The sequence below is a fragment of the Chelonia mydas genome, chromosome 7, assembly GCF_015237465.2.
Source record: "Chelonia mydas isolate rCheMyd1 chromosome 7, rCheMyd1.pri.v2, whole genome shotgun sequence".
In the NCBI taxonomy this organism is placed as follows: domain Eukaryota; kingdom Metazoa; phylum Chordata; order Testudines; family Cheloniidae; genus Chelonia; species Chelonia mydas.
Genome location: NC_057853.1, coordinates 26,970,836 through 26,994,511, shown reverse-complemented (window position 1 = coordinate 26,994,511; position 23,676 = coordinate 26,970,836). Strand labels below are relative to the sequence as shown.

The 23,676-nt window shown below is 41.2% G+C and overlaps 1 protein-coding gene across 11 annotated transcripts in view; it reads left to right on the top strand.

The window, feature by feature from the left end:
* The window catches only part of CACNA2D3 (calcium voltage-gated channel auxiliary subunit alpha2delta 3), a 702,225-nt gene that overhangs the window by 259,615 nt on the left and 418,934 nt on the right, over positions 1–23,676 (top strand). For 7 of the 11 annotated variants that reach the window (XR_006292226.1, XM_043551412.1, XM_037904897.2 and 4 more), the window contains one exon: positions 11,664–11,826. Coding sequence is in view for 10 of the 11 variants with exons in the window: in XM_043551412.1 (XP_043407347.1) it covers positions 11,664–11,826 (163 nt within the window). In the remaining variant the exon portion in view is untranslated. Of the gene's footprint in view, positions 1–9,687; positions 9,928–10,267; positions 10,434–11,663; positions 11,827–23,676 lie in introns of those variants that run through there. The other 4 variants (XM_043551418.1, XM_043551414.1, XM_043551415.1 and 1 more) reach the window with 4 other exon arrangements.

Sequence of the window (23,676 nt, the reverse complement as noted above, 5' to 3'; positions counted from 1 at the left end):
TTTGTCTACACACATATCCCGCTAACCAAGGACTTGGTGCCATGGGGATGGAGTGTCCAAGCCTGAGTCAAGCAGGGACTTAGGGTTCAAGTGTTGTTGCTTTTCAGTGTAGATGCATGCAGTCCCTCATGCTCTGGGAATCATGGTCCCTCAAGCTGACTCTTGTTTTCCCACACTGCACCACGAACAAAGGGCTAGAGTGGCCACATTTTGGGAGGGCAGTAGGAAGTCTAGGATATGGGTGATCGGACTTGGGCCTGTATAATGCAATGTAGATGCTGGAGTTCCAGGGTGGGACCCAGAGTTCAACAATTCCTAACCTGGGATTGCAAATGAGTATAGATGCTCAAGCCCTAGGATAATAAACCCGGGGTCTGTTAACTTGAGTTTTACTTATCCTGGGCTTACATTGCAGTGTAGACATACCCATTGTGGCTCTGCATGGGTGCATCAGTCCATCTCTGCCTTGTACTTTGAACAATCGGGGTCCAAGTTGCTTTCCACCAGAGAGAGAGAGAGGAAAGCCAAATAGTAGAGCTGGTTGGAAAATATTACCGTTCCACACCCATTTCAACCTGCATGGAAGCTGGAGGGAAGAGCATGAGTTGCGCAAGGGAAGAGTTTGGAGGATGCACTAGGAAGTCAGTTTAGTATTGCTGCTTATTAGTTTTCCTGGGATTGCATTAGGGCTGCCTGTGTGATCCAGCTGGAATCGAACTGGTCATTGCTCTGATAGCATAGATGCAAATATGGCAGTTGAATGGCTGGCAGGCATGGGCGGCAGGTACCATAGGCTGGGGGAGGCTATGCCTGCACAAACAGCCAGGCGTGGCCCAGCCCATGCTCCGCCCCCAGACGTTCCTGGCTGAGGCCCGGCTCCAGGGCCTGGGAAGGCTGTAGCTGCCCACCTTCCCTCACGGTGCTCCAGGGCTAGCCTGGGGCTGGCGGCCGCAGTGCGGGAGCTCTGGGCTCTGGCAGGCCCTTGGGTGGAAGGGGCAGGGCAGGAGGCTAGCCTCCCCCAGCCAGTGGTTCACGCGCTGCCCATGCTGGCAGTCGTCTTCTGCGGTGCACATTCCATGCTGTGAGTCTTACTAGACCGACCACTGCCACTGCATTTCAGGTGTGAAGTCCTGGGCGATAACACTGAGGACTCTATTCTTATTACATAAATCTGTCTCTGTTAGAGCAGCTTATGTACAGAGTTCTCCAACTGCAGTTTAGCATTTGTAGCCATCTATACACAAACTGACTTTCTGGTGCCTCTTTCAAGATCTTCCCTTCTGTAGACCCATGTTCCTTCCTCCAGCTTCCATGCAAATTGCTACTTTCCTGAGGAAACATTTCACATTCCTGTGGAAAATGTTCAGTTTTTGTAAAACTGAAAACTCTTTTTTTTTTATTTTTGGCAAGTTTCATGGAAGTTTCATGAAACGAAATGGGGACTCTTGGACCTCTTCCTGTTCATGAATAGAGCTGGTTGGGAATTATTTTTTTACTATTTTTTTTAACATTTTTTTACAAATGCTGTTTTTGTTGAAATTGAAACATTTTGAAAAAGCCTGTTTCAATTAAAATTCCCACAAAAAGGCTTTTGAGACAAAAAAAAAAGTTTTGAAAAAATTAATTGCAGAATATTTTGAAAATTTGTTTCAGATTTTAATTTTAATGTTTGTATTTTTACACTGTTTCATGACACTTGAGTAGTGTCAGTGCAACCTATGCACTAATAGTATTGACATCATTTTATCACACATAATAGTTGAAATATTCTATTGATTGTATTTTATTTTGAAAACCACTAAGGGCAGCTGCTAATTAGTATTGATTGAACCATTTTACCTTTTTTTCTAGATTAGTATCACCTGTTTGGTGGTGGTTCAATACAACATGTTTCAGCTATTATGTCATAATATGACATATATTATGCACTATTACAACTGACATGTCATGAAATAGTGTAAAAATAATATAAACATGTAATTCTAAATGAATTTCAAAATTCTGAAAGAAAATTGTCTGAAACTGATTTGTTTTGGAAATTCCGCTTCATGGGAGATTTCAGAAATATCTGTTGTGTGTTTGAATGAAATGAAATTTCAAAATGTCAAAATTTCCCACAAACCAGAAACTCAGGTTTTGACCAGTTCTATTCATGAATCACTGATCACAGCAAGGCTGTCCCACTAGGCAGGATTCAGTTCAGCTGTGCTTTGTACTGCCATCTACTGTCTTAGTGCCTCATTCTAAAGGTCTTGTCTTAATCTACTTTGTGTTTATTCACGTGAACTTCAATAGCTGCTTCAGTTTTGTACAACTAAATTTTGGATATAATGTGAGCATACAGATTTTTAGCTGTGGCTAGATATGAGTTACACAGTGACAAACTAATATTATCTTACAGTGTCTGCTAACTTTATATGTATGGCTTTTATTCAAAAAGTCTTGTCTCATTCAAACGTTGAGATGGATGAGGCAGGGACAAATAGTGACAATCTGCCACAGGGCTCCTTGATGTTAAAACCTACATTATCTGCCTTTTATAACCGTAGGCCCCTGTACTGCAATTTGCTATGTACAGGCGAATACCTGTGCAGTGCCACATTGATTTAATTTAAAAACTTTTCAATTTACCCACTTCAAAATCTTCTTTAACATTTTTTATTGTTGTATAACAGGTTACCAAAAAGCTATGGTTTAGAAATCTATCTGGCAGGTTAGTATCTGTTATCCAAGGAAAAGATGAAGAGACATTTAAGAAATAATACTACATTGATTTTGCTGCAGCTCTGCTTTCCCCCCCACTTCTGTAGAAGCTGCTGATGCTGACTGCATCCTCAGTTTCTAAGATGAAACTGACAGCAGATTCAAGGGGGAGAAGCAGGCTTATAACTCTGGCTGGTAGTGTAAATTGAGATGGAGTAGTGCTAAATAATGAGTTTTGTGCATCTTCAAAGAGGGTTACAGAAAATGTAAAAGGTCATTCCCAGTGCAGGTCCCATTGATTTTGGATTTGTGCAAGATGGTGTCCCAAATCCTGTGATTCACAACCCAATAATCAATGAAAGTCCGGAGATCCCATGGGTCTCCTTTTGTGGAAGGTTAGGCTAAATGGATAAAATTTTCAAAAACATATAAGTGACTTAGGGCCCTAAGTCCCATTCATTTTTCAAGGCTTGAAAGGCTACACCACAGAACTTTTGCCAGCATAGCTATCCCAGCAGAGCCCCCTCGTTGGAGGCTCGTTGTAAGTTGACAGGCATTCTTCCACCAACATAGCTACACCAATTCCCTGAATGACATTAGCTAAGCTGATGAAGCCCTCTTCTGTCACCATAGTTGTGTCTATGCCAGGGATTTTGCCAGCATCGCATAGCATAGCATAGCATAGCATAGCATAGCATGTCTGCTGGGGGGTGTGATTATTTTTGGTATTGTAGACTAAGACTTAGGCTTCTAAGTCACTTAGATGCTTTTTGAAAAGTTTACCCATAATTACTATTAAAACTGGAATGTGAAACTAAAGCTGGAAAATGCTGAGACTTCTCAGAGCATGAGGGTAAGAGTGTATTAATGGGAATGCTTTAAATGGTACTTCATGCAGCTTTTACACATGAAAAGCAGTGATTTGAGTGCCAGTCCTGCAAAACCCGAAGCATATGCATCACCTTATGCACTGGGAGTAGCCCTGTTGACTTCAGTGGGAGTACTCACAGTGCATAGAGTTAAGCGCACACAAAATCTTTGTCAACATCTAGGGCCTGAATCCTGCATTTTTGATCCTTTTTCGTGCGGTTTATTGTGAATGAGCAATTCCCTGCAAAGTCTTTTTTTTAATTAAATCAGTTGCAAAAATTTAGATTTTTAAAAATGAAGAGTAACTGTTCAGTACATATGTGTGGAACTCTTGTCTGTCTGGACATTTCATATTCTATGCATGTAGTTTAAAAAAAAAAGAGAAGTTGGAATTAGTCTCAGGCGAATGTCTTTTCGGTGATGTGGGTGCAGAATAAAGCTGTGTGGAATGTGGTAGTTTTCAGGGGGTTATGAATTCCTTTTTCTTCGGTTCACTTTGAGTGTTTGCATCTCTTTGTACTGGGCTCTTTTTGCTTTGACATTCAGGTTCAAATGAAGACTCATTGAATTTCACTTGATTTTTTAAGCCAAATCCATGAAACTCTGCATTTCACATGGTTTCCATCAAATAATAATTGGCCTAAGTTTGCTCCGAACTGCGTCTAGATATTTTTGAAACTTGGCACAAGTTCTCAGACCCTGTGAATTTTGTGTAATAAACATTGTGCACATGTCTTCTGATCTACTCCATACTAATAGAATATTCATTTTAACGTGACAGTGAAATATGGTACAGTGGTTCTTTTCTTATGCTGTGAAAATAATATCTATAGTCTCTTGAGGAAAAATAGGGTTCAATATGGAGTCAGAGGATCTGGGTTCTACCTTAGACTTGCTTTACAATATTGTGCCTTTGTTTCTCTTGTCCGTAAAATGAAGAACACTGGTTCTTATTTCACGGGAGTAATATGAAGCTTGTATCAATAGCGTTTGCAGGATGCTTTGAGATCCTCTAATGGAAGATGCTATAGAAGCACTACGTGTCAATATTTGTTTTCTTGCTTTTGCAGAAGGGTTCTTTTTAAGTGAAAAGTTACAGGCTTGTGGCAGATTCTCCAAAACATTTGGTTTAAATAAAGGCCAATAAAGTTCTCATGTTTATTGAAAAGAAAAGAAAAACGAAACCCTCTTCTGTTAATGTTTCTGTACTGCATTTAAAGTAGACAGTAAGAGTGAAATTTGAGAGCACCTAAGTTCCATTTTCAAAAGAGATTTAGGAGCTTTCAGTTGATACCCTAAGTCCCACTGACTGTGTCTACTCTGCAATTACTGACTTGAGCTTGGGTTACTGCTTACTGTACTTTTCACTCCATGCATCTGATGTAGTGGGTTTTAGCCCATGAAAGCTTATGCCCAAATAAATTTGTTAGTCTAAGGTGCCACAAGGACTCCTCGTTGTTTTTGCTGATACAGACTAACACGGCCACCACTCTGAAATCTGCTTACAGGGTGTCCTTCAGGAATAATGCATTCTCCATTTCAAGTATATTGGTAAAACAATCTTATATGCCCAATATTATAGTGTCTCTGAAGTAATGCAACAACTAAATGAAAATGATGGTAACAACTACATACTTGCAATACTAATACAGTAACTCCTCACTTAGTGTTGTAGTTATGTTCCTGAAAAATGCTACTTTAAGCAAAATGATGTTAAGCAAATCCAATTTCCCCATAAGAATTAATGTAAATGGCTGGGGGGGGGGTTAGGTTCCAGGGAATTTTTTTCACCAGACAAAAGACATTGTATACATATACAGTATAATTTTAAACAAACTATTTAATACTGTTCTCACCAATGATGATTGTGAAGCTTGGTTGAGGTGAGGCGTAGTGGGGTCGGGGTGTGGAGGCTTGCCCCACTCTGCCTGCCCAGTGCTCCTGCTGGGGAGTGCGGTCGGGGGCTTGCCCGCTCCCCAGCTGAAATGCTGTGCAGGCGGAGTGGGATAAGCCCCCACACCCTGACTGTGCTCCCCAGCTGGAACACCAGGTGGGCGGAACGGGGCAAGCCCCTGCGCCCCAACCCTGCTCCCTGGCAGGAGCACCAGACAGGCGGAATGGGGCAAGCCCCCGTACCCCAACCCTGCAGCGCCAGGTGGAGGGGGACAAGCCAAACAACCTTATAACAGAACGTTGTGTGACTTTAAACGAGTATGTTCTCTAATAGATTAGCAACCTAATAATGAAACAGTGTTAACTGGGACGACTTTAAGTGAGGAGTTACTGTACATCTCTGTCTCCTGTAACTAACTGGAATCACTACTGTAATTTTTCCCCCTACATGTGTTGTATTTAGGTTTTCACAGTCCTGATAACCCATGTGTGTATTTTTCTTGTACTTACTCAGAAAACCACTTTATGTATCTTCAGAAGACCTGCCACATTAATTTAACAAGAAACAAAGTTATTCTCTTTCATTCAAATTGTTCTGCAATAATGTGATTTCACAATTTTAAAGTAAGACAGCAGCCAACTGAATTGTGTTTATTATTACAACTTAAAGGGGAGTACTTAGAATGTAAGTGAAAACTGGGTCAGAATGATTTAATACAATGTTTTTCCTTTTTAAATAAAAAGGAAATATTTGTATTTCAAAAAGTAAATATTGTATTAAAAATATTTATCAGATATTTTTATGATAAACCACTTAAAGCATCACAAGATTTGTTTACTCTGGAAAAAAAATGTCAGCAGTCAAAAGAATGGCGTTCATCTCAGAATAATTGCATTCATTTGCAGAAGTTCTTGTAGAGAGCTAACAGTACTGCAGTATACTTCGAGCACTTTTTTATAGCTTAACTCACTCACTAGCATCTGGATTCAGCAAGGTTCCTACTGAAGTCGATGGAACTACTCAAGTGCTTGAATAGGGCACATGACTAAGTACCTTGCTGAGTTGAGGCTTGTAGCCCAAAAGTTTCCCCATGGTCTTGGGTCACACCATTTCTCTGGTGGCGGGGGGGAAGGAGAAATCTTTCTCTCGTGGCTTTAACATCCCACAAGCCTTGCATTTTTCCCAGGATGTTTTTCTACTATACCCTTTGCAAGAATCCAGTCTCCTGGCAGTTTATGGTTGGTCCTGGTAGCTGTCCAGAGACATCATTCAACACACATCAGCTACTGTGGCAGGAATTTGTCACAAACATTCGTATTTAAACAGGCTTTAAAATAAAGCAAATTACAGTTGAAGCTTTCCTGTCAGAATCAGTCTCTGCATATTGAATTAACCTACAAACAATTTTTAGCAACTCGCCACCCCACCCACCCACCCAAACATAACAGGTTCCTTTTTACCACTGTTGCACCCACTGTGTACAGGCCCAGCCTAAAAATTTTGGGACTGTTAGTGATATAATTCTTTGAAATGCACCCCAAACTCAGTGGAGTCATTTTATAATCAATGTGCATAGCTCATGAAGGATCTTTTGGCTCGTCTCTGCTCTTGCTGAAGTAGAGTAGTTCAGCTGCTTGTTCCTCTGAGCTCTACGAATCAGTTTGGCTTGGAAGGTTTTCTTAACAAGGAAAAGCTTTAAAAAAAAAGAAATGAAAGCAGAGATTTCTCTTTAAATTTTTAGTTCTCCCAAGTTGCTATGCGTTTGCTCATTATAGAGTGGGTGGGCATCAAAAATGCTAGATAGTTTTCAGAAACCTGCCTATTACAAAGGTGGTGGTGATGTATAATAGCGAATGTGTAAAATACAGTTTCACAATAGCAGACACAAATGCACTCTAGAATATTAATGTTCTTGTACAGGTTTTAAGTAATATCTCTGTAATAAATTATGTTAATGGATTTCCTTGTAATGATTTTGCTTTAGTTTGTCACTAACTGTGCATGGCTCTTTACGTACAATGTTAGAATAATCTCACTGTTTGGTCATATCACAATCAGTCTCACAGTACTCCTAACCCAAATAATCATTTTGCTGTTTATCAGGCTAATATGTTTTTGGCATGTCATATTGCGCACTGTGGGAGCTCACCTTGTTAAGGTTGCATCCGAGGTTGACAAGATTAAACTGAAGTCATTTTCTCTTCGCGCTTAGCAGCTGGAGTATCTGTGTTGTCAGCAAATAAGAGTTTCTTCCCTTTCCCTAGGGCATTATCTCAAATGTAGTGTCAGAGTGCCCGATGGATTTACTTCACTATTTTTAATCCAATTTTTAATTTTCCTCCTACCACCTTTCAGCTGTCATAGGCAATATTTTCCTGGGAAGCAGTAGCAAATGTGCACAGAAGAAACCACTATACAACATTACTGCCTAGATGCCAATCTCTTCCTAACCTCAATGCTCACCGTTTCAGCTGCAGAGCTTACCTGATATGTGTTCTCTATGGCACGATTTTTAAGAAAAGAAAAAAACAAATAAATTATTTTTGTTCATTCAGCATGACAAAAAAAGGTTTAGGGGAGATGTTAATAAAATCGAATGTTTTTTGTTATGGACTTTAATGCCTTTAGAATAATTGATGGATGAACATACATTTCAATTTGGTTTTACTGTATAGTTTACATAATCGGATTATTCCGCAAACATCTCCACAATTGTAAAACACAAACCATAGACTCAGGCCTAAAAAGTTAATCAAACAAAGAAAAACCCTTTAATTGCAAAAGTAGTAGTGTATTTTATTTCGAGCCTAACAAATTTTAATACCCAACTAGCCTGGCAATTTAACATTTACAATTGTAAATTACTTTTCCTTTCAACAGAACATAGTGAAGGAGGATGTCTACTGATTAATTCATTTGGGAAAGGAATAACCAAACTGATGAAGGAAAGCAAAGTATGCCAGCAGTGTGCTTTTATTCGTGACTCGCATGCTTTTCATGGCCAAATTGCAATCTGACCAATTTCTTCACATATTGTGTGTACTTGACTATTTCCATACCATTTATGCCTTTCTTTTTCAAGAACTTAGTATATTAACAGGATAAGCCACATTCTGCTGTTAGTTTTATCAATGAAGTCAATGGAATTGTACCAGAATTAGCAAGAGCAGAAATTCAGGGAATGAAGGCATTGCACCTTTCTTTTAAAAGCTGTAATATTTAAATATACTGTGGTTGAATTTTGATTTACATGTTTATGAAAATGTGTTTAAAAAAAGCAGAAAAGTTCCATTGTCAATGGCAATGAAATGCAAGGCACGCACAACTTGCCATCATATGATTAGACGCATTAATATTTAGTAATGTAAAAAGTACTAATGTGCTCCCTGATCTTCTGCAGCCTTAGTGGTGGGAAGGTGCTGTGTGTGGGCCAGCAAAGGAAAGAGGACGGTCGGTGACTTTAAGGAGTGCTCCTCCCTTGTTTGTTCTCTTCCTTTTTGAATACGCTGCCTCCTTGTGGGCCTGAGACGCAGGCTGTTACGGGGCAAGACTCGGCTCTGCTGCACCTCCTGCTGGTCTCTCAGGGAATTAGCTCTTCCAGCCTCCAGAGCACCCTCTGCAGGCCAGTGTCCCACTTGCCACTGGCCCCCGGTGCCCCTTTTACCCAGGGTGCTGTTCCCTGGCAGTACCCCCAAAGTCTTTGGGTCTCCCCTCCCCAGGGAACCCCCACCCACTATCCCCAACTTGCCTCAGTCTTTGGCAACTGCCAGTCACTATTGAGCCCCCACACTGGGGCAGACTGTAGTGTATAAGCCAATCATCACAGGCAAGGGGGGTTTGGACCTGCTGCCTCTGCCTACGCGGGGGCTGCCCCCTGCGACCCCAGTACCTATCTTAGGCTATCTGCCAGACCTGCTGCCTGGGGCTTTTCCAGTCTGGAGCCTCCCAGCTCCTCTGGCCTTCCCCAGCCCTACTTCACCTCAGGTATTCTAGTACACTCCCCAGCAGCCAGGCCCATCTCTCTCAACAGCTAGAGGAGACTCTGCCTGCTCCTGGCCCACTGTCCTCTTATAAGAGCCAGCTGAGCCCTGATTGGGGTGTGGCCACAGCTGAGCCTGCTTCCCCCAATCAGCTTGGGGCAATGCTTGCTCCCAGCCACAGCCGTCTCCTGGGCTGTTTTAAGCCCTTTAAGGCCTGAGCGGGTGACCACCCCCGCTACAGGGCTCTTTGGCACATTGGCACAACATAAGCCTGTTGACTCCCACTCCCTAAGGAGGTTTTATAAGCCCTCCCCCTTGTCCAGGGTGGCATTCTGAGTAGGGACCAGGTTTTGGGCCTTGCTGTTTTGCATCATGCTCGTCACCTTTTTCAGGCTGGGAAGGAATTTTTCCTCACCACTGGATTGGCCTGGGCAGGGTGTGTGTTTCCACTTTCCTCTCGGTAGCCCAAATAAACAGTAGGTAAGATAGGTTGTAAAATTCATGTGGTTGGAACTTGGCAAGCAATTGTTCATCAGGGGTCTGGTTCCCTAATAAACTGGAGTCGGAGGTGGACTTATAGGGAGGCATCCCCTAAAGAAGCTGAGGAAAGATGGATTGGGACTCCTAACGTCTGGTACAGTGGGGAGAAAAACCCCTTTCCCCAGCTCCCTTAATCCTCATACAAGGGGTGGGTGCTGGGGACCCAGCAACAGGTTGTGAGCGGGGAGAGCCAATGGGAGCCCTCTCAGATAGGTGGAAAAGATTAAGGAAAGACTGATGATCAGCACTATATGATTTAATGCTGGGTAGTTCCCAGATGAGATAAAGTTGTGGCCTAATTAAACCACATCTCTTGTACTCTGTCTTTCTTCCTGCATAGCCAGGACAACAACAGCTGAGAGAGTGACTGTGCTGTATAGGACTCTGCCTCAGGCATGTTGATTGTAAGGTGATGAATGTTTCAGTAGAAATACATGAACTACAAGGTATTAGTTGTTTGCATTAGCTCAGTAAAACTAGTTGCATGTAAAATTGAAAAATGACACTTTTCAAAGCATTTAAAGCTTTCAGGTACCAATCGTGTATCATTTATCTGTTTCTATGCTCAGTAGCTATCCTTTTACCCTAATAAATATAAAGAAGAAATCCTATAAAGTTAATTTCCACAGGATTATGTATCTAGTCTCTGTGTCCTATTATTATTTATAATCGTGTACTTAGTTATAACAATGACTGGGATTCAACTTCATGGGCTTTGTCAAAGATACTATATTTGGATCTTTTACAGTTAGTAGACATTTGAAAAACTTTTTTGTTTTCAAAGGTTGAAAGATTAAAAAGGGGTTATGTACTGCTGCTAGTTGCCTCCAAAGTTTGCTAGAATCCCTGTTTTTGAGCTAGGTCTCTCTCTCTCTTTTTTTTTTCTTTCTCACGTACACACCCACACTCTCATGCACCCCCCCATCAATAATTTTATCTAAATCACTTTTGCTTATCTTGTTATACTTTTTCCAGAAGAAGCCAAATACCATTTAGGAGTCTTTACACATACAGATGATGATTTCTTTCTCCAGAAAAAAGTCAAATCTAGATTTAAATTACTGTCAAAGTTGAAGTTGGATTGTATGAAACCTTTTGTAATATGTATTTGTGATGTTCAGCATGAAATAGATAACTCCTTTTCTTTAAGAGATGCCAGTCAATCCAAATTATGGTTGAAGTAGTATAAAAACCTAGGAGAAAAATGCTATAAAATTCTGCTGTCATAGGTTTTAGCCAATTCCTTTTAACATACTTGGTGAAGTCAGAATGCTTTCAGTACATCACTAATAGCAGTTCTCGAATTGATGGAAAATATTAAGCTAAAAAGAGAGACTTTTACCAGTACATAATTGTGCAACAAATGGTTTAGATTGAGAAAACTTTGTGTTAAAATAGTACTTCTTTTGTGTACAATGGGGTTGGACTGCCCTTACCATTTAGCGTTAAGAGGGATGTGCATTCACAGCTATTAAATTGTTTTCAGAAAGAAGTGCACATGTACTAGTTTCCTAAAATGAATCTTTAAGCTCCTAAAAATGTGTAGCTTTTTATATCATGTTCTTCTGGTTTAGACAAAAACATATGCTAATAAATATTACATAGGTGAATGAATGGATTAAAATTAAGAAAATTGTTCAGAGGGTGTAATAACTGAATGCGAATTTTTGTTGCAGTATGAATACTTCAACGCTGTTCTCATAAATGAACGAGATGAAGAAGGAAACTTTTTGGAACTTGGGAAGGAGTTCATTCTAGTGCCAAATGACCACTTCAATAACTTGCCTGTGAACATCAGCCTGAGTGACGTCCAAGTACCAACCAATATGTACAACAAAGGTTAGCTAATATCTTCTTTCTCTCTGCATTTTTTGAGTTAAAGGTGTGAAGCAACATGTTGTTAATAAATGACTATATTTTATAAAGTAATTCTGTACTTTGTTAGAGTTAGTTTCTCTCAGTCTTCAGCTGAGGTAATGCCATAAGAGCTACAGCTCTGAAGATAATTTCTTTTCTTCTATGGCAACATGTATGGTGACCTAATATAATCAACACGTTGCATATGTATTTTGCAGCACATATTGTATCAGAGGAAAACTTATTTAGGGCAAATTGCTTTCCATAGTTTCCAGATCAGTTGAACAGGCCGTAAACTGTCATTCATTAGTTAGGCTCATGGCAACTTGAGAGCCTAAATGCACCTTTTAAACATGACCGAGAGTAAACCCATCAAGCAGGTAGGAAAACTCTCAACTGTTTATAACTACAGCTGCTGCTGACTCTTAGGTAACATGTACAGCAAGTTAATTTTAATAAGATATCACACTTGATGCTGAATGGTATACTTGACATGTAGTGCATAATGTATATGCCTACTAAATGCCTGATCTAACAAACTCAGTGGATTGAGCCGGAATACAGGGAGTACAAACTGAACTCATAACAGCTTGTTTTCATTTTCCCATTGGAATTTCTTGTTGTCCAGTCATCAGAATTCAGTCTCTATGTCTGCTTATTGCAATTATAGAGCAACAATCAATTTAATTTTCTGGGCCATTCCAATGATGAAATGTATTAAGTTATAGCACACAAGTTTACAAACTGTGGTCCTTGGAGCCCTTGTCAGTGATCCATGGAGAGCTGGCTTGTCACATGATGCTGGCTTCTCATTTAAACTGTGTTAAAAGACAGCTAAAAATGCATTCAGTACTTTCCAAATGCTACAATTCCATGTCAGCAATTGCGGTAATTGACGCAGGGATGTTGTGTAATTGCAAATGAAACGGGAGATAGTCCAAACAGTTTAGACTGAGAGGAGAAGTGATTCATGAGGCAGCCTTTCTTCTAAGATGTGATTCACACTACGGAGAAGCCTGACAACTCAGAAATTGTAGAGAAATGTTTAAATTTGGGATTACAAAATAACAAAGCTTCACAGAGAATATTTAAAGGTTTGTGAGATGACTGAAGTGGAATATTTTAAAGAGATTTAGAAAAAACTTTGAACACTATCAAATGATTTCTGTTTCACGTTTAAAAAGTGCTAATATTTTTTTAATTGTACCTTTCTCTAAATGAGCTCATTCCAGACTTTCTATATTCATATTGAATCCTCATTAAAAGAAAAACAAAAAGGAAGTATTATTGTGATGGTTGCAAAGGGATTTAGAAATGCTAAGTTAGTCATATTTGTAGGGAGAAGTTAAATCGCTGAGCAATTGCGGTGATGGGGATTTTATTAAAATGTGAGGACCTTCTTCGTATTTAATATTATACAGTACTTTTCTGTGCAGAACTACTTTTCAGACCCTAATGAGCTACACATTCAGGCCTAAGTCAACTGGGCTGTCAAATCATGTTTTGGCCACTCATACAGGATCTGCCTATAGAGAGATATGAGGGAACTCCATGATGATGATTCCTGTCTCCAGTTTGCCTAATTCAAACCAGCCAAAATAATCACTTTGTGCAGCTGCAGAAACATTATTTTTATCTTTCAAATTTTTTCCAACTGCTGAAATCTGGATTATTGCTGATATTTTCCTAAAACAGACACACAGACTCAGCTTGGAAGTTCACGTTGACATTCCCTCAGCAAAGCGAGGTGATCCATATGCTTAGGCTTTTTGGCACACCATACTCGTGTATGGTACTTATCCATTACAGTGTATGATCCTCGATAGCTTAATCAAACCGTTGGCTTAAGGCATAGGCACTGGATAGTTATGGATTGCCAGCAAAGCCCCTGCATCACAAAGAATCTCCTTTGGTCAGCTGTGTCTTATGTCTCATTTTGTTGGATTCGTAGGGAATTGGCAAAACCACACAGTATTGCCAACCAGAGTATTTGAAATCATGAGTCAAGCCTCAATAATAATGAGATTGGCTTAAAAATCATAAGACTTTTAAAAATAATAATTTTGGGGGACTTTTTAAAATATTTGCCCTCTGTTTGTGCCTAACTGGTATTTCTACGCTGCAGTTAGAGACCTGTGGCTGGCCCATGCCAGCTGACTCAGGTTTGCGGAGCTCGGGCTAAGGGCCTGTTTAATTGTGGTGTAGATGTTTGGGCTTATGTGCACTCTGAGTTCTGGGACCCTCCCACCTTGCAGGGCCCTAGAGCCTGGGCTCCAGCCTGAGCCTGAATGTCTACACCGCAGTTAAACAGTCACTTAGCCTGAGCCCCGGAAGCCTGAGTCAGCTGGTCTGGGCCAGCCCGGGTGTCTAACTGCAGTATAGACATACGCTTAGAATTCACATTTTCAAGCTTTAGTCTGCAACCATGAGGGCTAGAAATTTACTTGGGGTGGAAAACAATGAGGTTTCACGTAATTCCATGAATCTCAGAGCTGGGACTTAAAGCAACACAGCAAATATCGGGAGATTTGTGATAAAACCAGAAGAGTTGTCAACACTGAATGCCACAGATATTAGTACAGATTGTGAATTACTAGATACCATCAGAGATATTTGGGCAGTGCTCCCATCAGTGTCTGGTTGGGTGGGCACAAGTGGCAGAAGGCTGATAAGCACAGCAGAACTTATCACTTATTCAGCTATTACAGACTGCTCAAATGTAGCAGTCTAAATTTATACAGCACTTCACAGACCATAGGTAAGACATATTACATTCCTGAGGAGCTCACAATCTAATATGCAAACTGTTCAAGGAAAAACAACCAACCAGCTTAAAAAAAAACCAGACAACCCAGCCTAGCATGGAAATATATATAAGTAAGTTTATATACAAGCTGTTTGACTGAGTGAAGAGCACTTATCCATACTGTAAAGGTACATTTAAACATGCAACAGGGGAATCACTTACTAAATAAGAGGATTTGTGCACAACTATATTTTCTTTCTGGGATAACTTTCTGATCCTAAATTTTGCATTGGCGTGGGGGTTAGTCTGATTATTAGTGTGCCATTACCAAGTGTGATCTTGGATGGTACCTGTCTCTCTTTCCCTGTGTCTCCTGTGTACTAGCCGATACGAAACTGAGTACATTAATTAACAAGATATGAATCTTCACCATTGTAATGCAAAGCTATTGATTTTTAGAATGTGAAGCTAGTGCAAGTATTGGGTTGTAGTGAACAGACTGATGTTTCTGAATTCCTATCATGAATATAACTGAAGGAGTTCTGAAGCTAAGTGGGATGTTAGTGTGCTTATTTATATGTCAAAACACACAACACTCTTCCAGCGCTCAGCTGTTTCACCAAGAGACTCATGTTCTGTTTCTGAGGTTATTTAAAATGCAAAAGTTTGAGGACATGGTGCTGGAAAGTATCTGTTTACAATAATGTTTTGTTTTTCAAGCAGTTTAAAAAGCATAGAATTTCAACAGTCATTAGACATGAATTTAAAGAAGTTTTCGTAAGACTCAAGATAAGGTGCCATTTTAAACAATGAGTAAATTATGTAAAACCAGCATGAGATCAGAATCCTCCCTTGTGTATTTTAGAAACACTAATAGTCAGATACTTAGGTGTGTCAGAGCAGTGCTAAGCACACCTTGGAAAACAGTGCATAGGTGGCTTGTTGACACTGACCTTTCCACCCTTCATCTCTCCTTCCCCCATCCATGAAGACTTCCCGGAGCCAAACTGTCAGTTAGAGCAGCTTCAGGGTTACTTTAACTTGAATGAGCTGATAATGACTCCCATGGAGCAGCTCTCCTGGCCAGGATTGTTGGAGTGCATTGTGCTCTAGCCCTGCATCCTCCCCAGTACACCTGCTTTGCCAGGTGGTGGGAATCAGGTAGCTAACTGGGGAATCCTCAGTTGATATTTAATTACTGCTTCAAGGCCCATTTGTGCTACTGTTGTGGTACAAAACACATTTACCAGAGGCCAAATATATGGACCAACCTCTGCAACATCTCTCAGAAACCACTTTCAGCAGCAGGAGTCTGATGTCCAGTTGGGGGAGACAGCAGACAGTAGTTTGAGTCCCAAGGTTGTCATTTAAGATACTATGGGCCTGATCATGTTCTCATACCACATATACACCTGTTTCAGAGTAGCAGCCGTGTTAGTCTGTATTAGCAAAAAGAAAAGGAGTACTAGTGGCACCTTAGAAACTAACCAATTTATTTGAGCATAAGCTTTCGTGAGCTACAGCTCACTTCATCGGATGCATTCAGTGGAAAATACAGTGAGGAGATTTATATACACACAGAACATGAAAAAATGGGTGTTATCATACACACTGTAAGGAGAGTGATCACTTAAGATGACCTATTACCAGCAGGAGAGCGGGTGGGGGGGGGAGAAAACCTTTTGTAGTGATAATCAAGGTGGGCCATTTCCAGCAGTTAACAGGAACGTTCGAGGAGCAGTGGGGGGGGGGGGAATAAACATGGGGAAATAGTTTTACTTTGTGTAATGACACATCCACTCCCAGTCTCTATTCAAGCCTAAGTTAATTGTATCCAGTTTGCAAATTAATTCCAATTCAGCAGTCTCTCGTTGGAGTCTGTTTTTGAAGTCTTTTTGTTTTAATATTGCGACCTTTAGGTCTGAGATCGAGTGACCAGAGAGATTGAAGTGTTCTCTGACTGGTTTATGAATGTTATAATTCTTGACATCTGATTTGTGTCCATTTATTCTTTTACGTAGTTACTGTCCAGTTTGACCAATGTACATCGCAGAGGGGCATTGCTGGCAAATGATGGCATATATCTCATTGGTAGATGTGCAGGTGAATGAGCCTCTGATAGTATGGCTGATGTGATTAGGCCCTAAGATGTGTCCCCTGAATAGATATGTGGGCACAGTTGGCAACGGGCTTTGTTGCAAAGATAGGTTCCTGGGTTAGTGGTTCTGTTGTGTGGTATGTGGTTGCTGGTGAGTGTTTGCTTCAGTTTGGGGGGCTGTCTGAGGGCAAGGATTGGCCTGTCTCCCAAGATTTGTGAGAGTGATGGGTCGTCCTTCAGGATAGGTTGTAGATTCTTGATGATGCATTGGAGAGGTTTTAGTTGGGGGCTGAAGGTGATGGCTAGTGGTGTTCTGTTATTGTCTTTGTTGGGTCTGTCCTGTAGTAGGTGACTTCTGGGTACTCTTCTGGCTCTGTCAGTTTGTTTCTTTGCTTCAGCAGGTGGGTATTGTAGTTGTAAGAATGCTTGATGCCCACCTTGATTATCACTACAAAAGGTTTTCTCCACCCCCCACTCTCCTGCTCGTAATAGCTCATCTTAAGTGATCACTCTACTTACAGTGTGTATGATAACACCCATTTATGTGACCATCGCTTATTAGCACTGTAGTGTCATCATGATATCTTCATCATCTGGACCCATGGAAAAGAAGCCCTTGAGGAATTCCAGCATGATTTCAACAATTTCCATCCCAACATCAACCTCAGCCTGGACCAGTCCACACAAGAGATCCACTTCCTGGACACCACGGTGCTAATAAGTGATGGTCACATAAACACCACCCTGTACTGGAAACCTACTGACCGTTATTCCTACCTACATGCCTCCAGCTTTCACCCAGACCACACCACATGATCCATTGTCTACAGCCAAGCTCTACGATGCAACCACATTTGCTCCAACCCCTCAGACAGAGACAAACACCTGCAAGATCTCTATCAAGCATTCTTACAACTACTCACAAAAGCTTATGCTCAAATAAATTGGTTAGTCTCTAAGGTGCCACTAGAACTCCTTTTCTTTTTGCAGATACACCTGTGTGATTTGTTGAATTAAATGGAATTGTTTAGCTTTACTGCAGGGCAAATGAGAGTGAACTCAGACATATAGCTACAGTCGAACACACTGATAGTGAACAGAGATGATAAAGTGCTTTTATGGTGAAATAAAATGACAGACCCAAATGGTTTCGGGTCACTGCAACATTCAGAATACAATCTGGCTTTATTAAATCTCTGCTTTAAGTAAATATGTTCAATATAAACACTGACTTCACTATAAAAATTCACTTTAAGGAATTCACTGTAATTTTAACCGTGATCCAAACAGGGAAACAAATCATCACAAGGACATTTTTAAAGCACGAACAGTTTGTCGTATAAAAAATTTAATACGCTGTGTAGTGAGGTTGGCTTTTCCATCTGGTCATGTGTCTGCTACCTCAGTTTCCCCAACCCAGTTTCCTGAAGAATGCGCGAAGACTTGCATGGTTCCAGGATACCCCCTTCTTTGGGTCTAGTTTATTAACAACAGTTCAGTGTCAACTCAAATAGAAATCTTTCCCACAGACTTTACAGTTCCTTCCCAAACCCCAGTACTGATGTCTGGCCTTTGCTAAAACCTCTCCCAAGTGAGGCTTCTATTCCTGCTCCCTGCAGTGTCTCCGTCCAGGCTTTCTGCTTAATTGGTGTAGAGTGCCTCTGCTAGGTCCTAACCCTGGTTTTCCCTGCTTTATTTAAACGGGCTCCCTCTTAAAAGAAGTGCTGTCTCCAGGTTGCTATCATGTGGCACTTGGTCACCTGACCCAGCTGCCAGCCAAAGCTGTGAAGTAGGGTCATAGATACATATATGTGCCTCTAGACTCCTACCACACTGTTTACTCCTGGGGGAGTTTTGTGTCAGTGCGCAAGTTCAGAATTAATGTCCTCCACAAATTCCACCCCCTACCCCCTCCAGAATAATTGATTCTGAGGGGGAGGCGAAGGGAAGCCACAGGAAGGGCACACTGCAGTTACATCTTTCACCCACCAGGGGCTGATGTGGCACCAGAAGAGAGGGCAGCTGGTTTACTGGCCGGAACTAAAGTTACATACTTAGTTGCAAGAAGTTTGATGAAATAACTAAATAGACACTACAAGTGAAAAGTGTAATTTTTCTTGGCAACAGAAACCAAGTAGGCTTAGCTAAATTGATTTACGTTAATGGAAGATTTTCTTTTGTACTCATTTCCAGTTGACTTTATGCAATCTTGTCTCACTCACTGAGTTTTATAATGCAGAAATATTTCCTAAAGGATAAACTTTTCATCCAGTTAGCACAGTTGGCAATGGAATTAAATGTTCTCTATAGCGCTGCAAAACTTAGTTATCGATTGAGCTGTTTTGTTCTGTGTTAAATTTAGTTACAGTAAGAAATTGGGGTGGGGAGAGTCCAAACCTACTTAGTATCAGATAAAATACAGATTTCAAAAATCTGACTGCTCTGTTCGCTGTTTGCCTATTTATTTTAAATGTGTTTCTGTTCACATTTTGGAATGCATCTTTCTACAGCAAGTGTCAGGAGTGAAAACACTTTTATGCAATAATACTTTGAAGTACAGTATTTTTAATCTATAGCAGGGATGGGCAAACTTTTTGACCCAAGGGTCACATCAGGGAATAGAAATTGTATGGCTGGCCATGAATGCTCACAAAATTGGGATTGGAGTGTGGGAGGGGGTGCTGGCTCTGGGGTGGGGCTGGGAATGAAGAGTTTGGGGTGTAGGAGGGTGCTCTGGGCTGGGACCGAGGGGTTCAGAGGGTGGGAGGGGGATCAGGGTTGGGCCAGGGTTATGGGAAGGGGTGCAGGTTCTGGCTGGGGGTGTTGGCTCTGGGGTGGGGCTCGGGATGAGAGGTTTGGGGTGCAGGAGGGTGCTCCAGGCTGGGATCAAGAGTTTTGAAGAGTGGGAGGGGGATTAGGGCTGGGGCAGGGATTTTGGGGCGTGGGGAGAGGCTCAGGGGGTGCAGCCTCTGAGCGGCGCTTACCTCAAGCGGCTCCTGGAAGCAGTGGCATGTCCCTTCTCTGGCTCCTACGCGGAGGCGCGTCCAAGTGGTTCTGCACACTGCCCCGTCTGCAGGCACCACCCCTGCAGCTCCCATTGGAGCACGTAGGAGCCAGAGCTGGGCCATGCTGGCTTCCGGGAGCCATGTAGTGTGGCCCCCGACCCAGCTGGAGCGGGGCCAAGCCACATGGTGCAGCCCTGACCCAGCACCCCACCTGGAGCGCCGGAGCAGGGCCGAGCCTCTGGTGCAACTCGCAGGCCAGCTTAAAACGGCTCGTGGGCCGGAGTTTGCCCACCCTGATCTATAGTCATCACTCCACAATTAGTTTCAGCCAGGATTCCATTATATCCCTTGACACAATTTTTCAAATAATGCACATGCAGGCCATTACTTAGTGTGTGCTATGTGTCAGTGCTCAATCCACAGAGGATGTAAGTCTAAGGCCTCTATTCAGCAAAGCACATCAGTTTTACTTTAAGCAAATTGACATTAAAGTTGACATTAAAGTTACACAAGTGCTGCTTAAGGGATGGACTTAAGCACGTGGTTGAGTGTTTTGTAAAAATAGGGCCATATATCTTAAACTGAAACTGTAGAGGTTCATGCTTTAATGCTGGAGGTTCTGGGTTGAATCACTGATGATGACCAAGATGATAGACATTTCATATGTGACAGACATGGAGGGGGAGGTAATATCTTTTATTGGCCCAACTTCTGCTGGCGAAAGAGACAAGCTTTTGAGCTTTAAAAGGGTATGTCTACACTGCAATAAAAGACCTGCAGCTGGCCTTGGTCAGCTGTATTGGGCTCGGGCTGGGGGGATATAAAATTGCAGTGTAGACATTTGGGCTCAGGCTGGAGCCTTGGCTCTGAGATCCCACGAGGGGGGCGAGGGGAAAGAGAGTCTCAGAGCCCAGGCTCCAGGCTGAGCCCAAACGTCTACACGGCTATTTTTAGCCCTGCAGTCCGAGCCCTACAGGTCTGAGTCAGCTGACCTGGGCTCTGAGACTCGGAGCTCTGGTTTTTTTAATCTCAGAGAGGTTCTTGAGGTTGGGTAAACTCAGTGTAAACTTGCAATCCTGTCTCTTTCTCTAACAGAAATTGGTCCAATAAACGATATAAGCTCACCTACCTTGTCTCTCTCCTAACCTGGGATCAACATGGCTACAGCAACACTGCAAACAATTTCACATGTGCACATTTGAAAATGGCATACTTGCAGCGATGAGGGAAAGACCCAGTGTTACACACACACATTGGATTTGCACATGCACATTGACTCGCTTTTGGGGCTCTCTCCACAGCTCCCCTATAACTTTGGCTATTAACGTTAATTTTCACTATTGGCCCAGGTGAATTTTTCAACAAAGTTTAAAGAAAAGTGTCCAAACTGCTTCTGAGTTTCCATCAATAAAAGTGACCTGAATTGAAATTTTGATCAGTGTTGTTGAGAGCAGAATTTATCACATTATACATAACAGCAACATTTAAAAGCCTTCACGTACAGTGAAATTTTTCTAATGACCATCTCCAGTAAATGACTTTCTGATTTAAGTGGCCACTTTAAAGCATCCCCATGCATTTTTACTTGTTGCTCAACACACATTAAATAACCAGCCTTTCAGTATGAGCTGAGATGTATTTACATGAGTCTGTCATTCTTTAGAAATCTGATGCTACTGACCGCCCCATCCAAATGTGATGCACTCCAATGCATTGGTGAAGTTTGCTCTACAGTAATGAAATGTAAACATGTTAGAAACAATTACTGTTTTTAATGGAACATTGTCAAAATACAGCACAGAATATCTTCACAATCTCTCAGTAAAGCTGGAAAGTTGCTGTCCAATTTGGCTTTATAACACAGAGCTGTGTTTTGATTTTCTCTTTTATAGATTATGAAAATTATGCAGGCTTTTAGCACACTATTTACAGAGATTTTTTAAAATGTTGAGACATCAGAATTATTCAGACTTAATAAATTTCTCCTCTTAGTTTCCTCTACAATTCTGTCTGACATTAACTTAAAGACTACCAGTACATGTGAGTGATATTGCTATCCCTTTTTTAGATCACATAAGACAAGCTTCAGAGGATACTGTGTGATTTGAAAAAAAAACCCCTTTTGGGCCATAAATCTTTTCTTTTTTTTTTTTTTTTAAAGTGACAGTTCTGTACTTAGGCAGATAATATAGTCGAAGCCATCTACTGGTAGCTTGATTCAGATAGCCTTATTTGCAAAGGCATCAGCAGTGTCAGCCAAGCATCAAGGGAAAAAAAACCCAAAACCAGCACCCATGCTCACACACCCAAAAAACAAGCCAAATTTTGCTTTACTTCAGTTTCTCAGAACTCTTGTACATTTAGATGTGCATTCAATGCATCCACCACTGGAAGAAGAAATCGGGAAAAGTGGTTCACTAATGCTTCCTAATTTGAGTAGTAGTGTTTTATAATTTTGCTCTTTAATCAAGTACAACATGTGTATTTTGAAGATGGTCAGGGCCTTGTCTTACTATGTAATTGTAAAGTTACCTGGGTCTTTGTGGCCTACGTAAGTTCTGAATATTTGCCCTTCAGATTTAGCACTTTGTCATAGCTCTAATTTCAGCTGCTTCGTAGTTTCTAAAATATGTGGTATCTACGTGCTAAAATGTTAAATGCGTATAAATTTAATCATTCATTTTCTCCCTTACACTTTTTTTGGGGGGGATGGGGTGGTACCTGGTAAGCTGCAAAACTCATTTGTGGTAGTTAATGTAATAAGGAAAATATAAATGGTGTGCTATTCTTGATTAATGCAGAAAAAGAAAATATTTTTATTTTTAAGCACAAACATTTTGCATGTTTTGAAAGTGGGCCTAAACAGTTCATAGGAACATTTATTGAATGAATGGTCATCAAAATGTTCCTGTAAATTTGGAATTAAGTTCTGATCTCAGAAGAACTATGAATGTGGCACCTATGCAAAGTTGCCTAGGAGTATCACGGGTTACGATTCATCATCTTAGAGAAAATAATATGGTGGTACTATTGGGTTACAAAATGGTATTTCATTACAAATCCATTTACGGTAGGATTTTCAAATGTTTGGAAGTCAGTGAGAGTTGGGCACCTAACTCCTTTTGGAGCCTTTGAAAATCCCAAGCCTAGTATTTGTTAGGATAAAATAGTCTGTTTTCTAAATTTACTGGTAGTAAAAATAATCCTGGGGAATCCATTGACAAGCTGACAACAATCTTATTCTCACTGCAAAAATGAATATTAATGAATCTCATTGGAGAAGGTGCTCTATCCGAGTAACAATCAGATATGAATTGTGGAACAGTGCAACTCACCAAAATGATCAGATTATAGTGATAAAAAAGTAAAATAAAAGGTTATTTAAAACCCTGAATAATTATCAGGTAAAATCTAGCAACTCTCTGAATGCCAGGGTAACCATTTTTAATGAAAAAGAAATCTTTGAGTGCACAAGTACCACCACAACCCTCGCCACTGCAGCCTCAGTAGTGAGTAGGCTTTGTCTGAGCCTGCAGTAAAGAGAGAACCCTTGGGCCCTTTAAGGATTGTCCCCCCCATCTTTCTCCTGTCTTCATGGTCACACAGCTTCTTGATGGGTTTAGGGAGGGGAGGAGAGGGACTTCTTGGCTGGCTGACTGGATAAAAGGGTGCAGCGGAAGACCATTGGCTCTTGTACACCCAAAGGAAGGGGCCTTTCTCCTCCCTGGAGTACTGTCTGCACCTGAGAGCAACAGCTCCTTCCCTCTTCACAGCCTTGGGGTTAGAATAGGACCAGATATTGAGCCTTGCTGGGGTCTTGTGCTGGCTGCCTTTTTGGGGCTGAGAAGGAATTTTTTCCTCACTGCCATCCTCTATGCAATTCAGGGACCCAATGGGTAGCTTAGATTGTAAAAATCAAGTTGTTGCAACTTGACTCAAGTACCCAGTGCAGATAATCCTTCAGTAGGGAGTCTGGCTCCCTG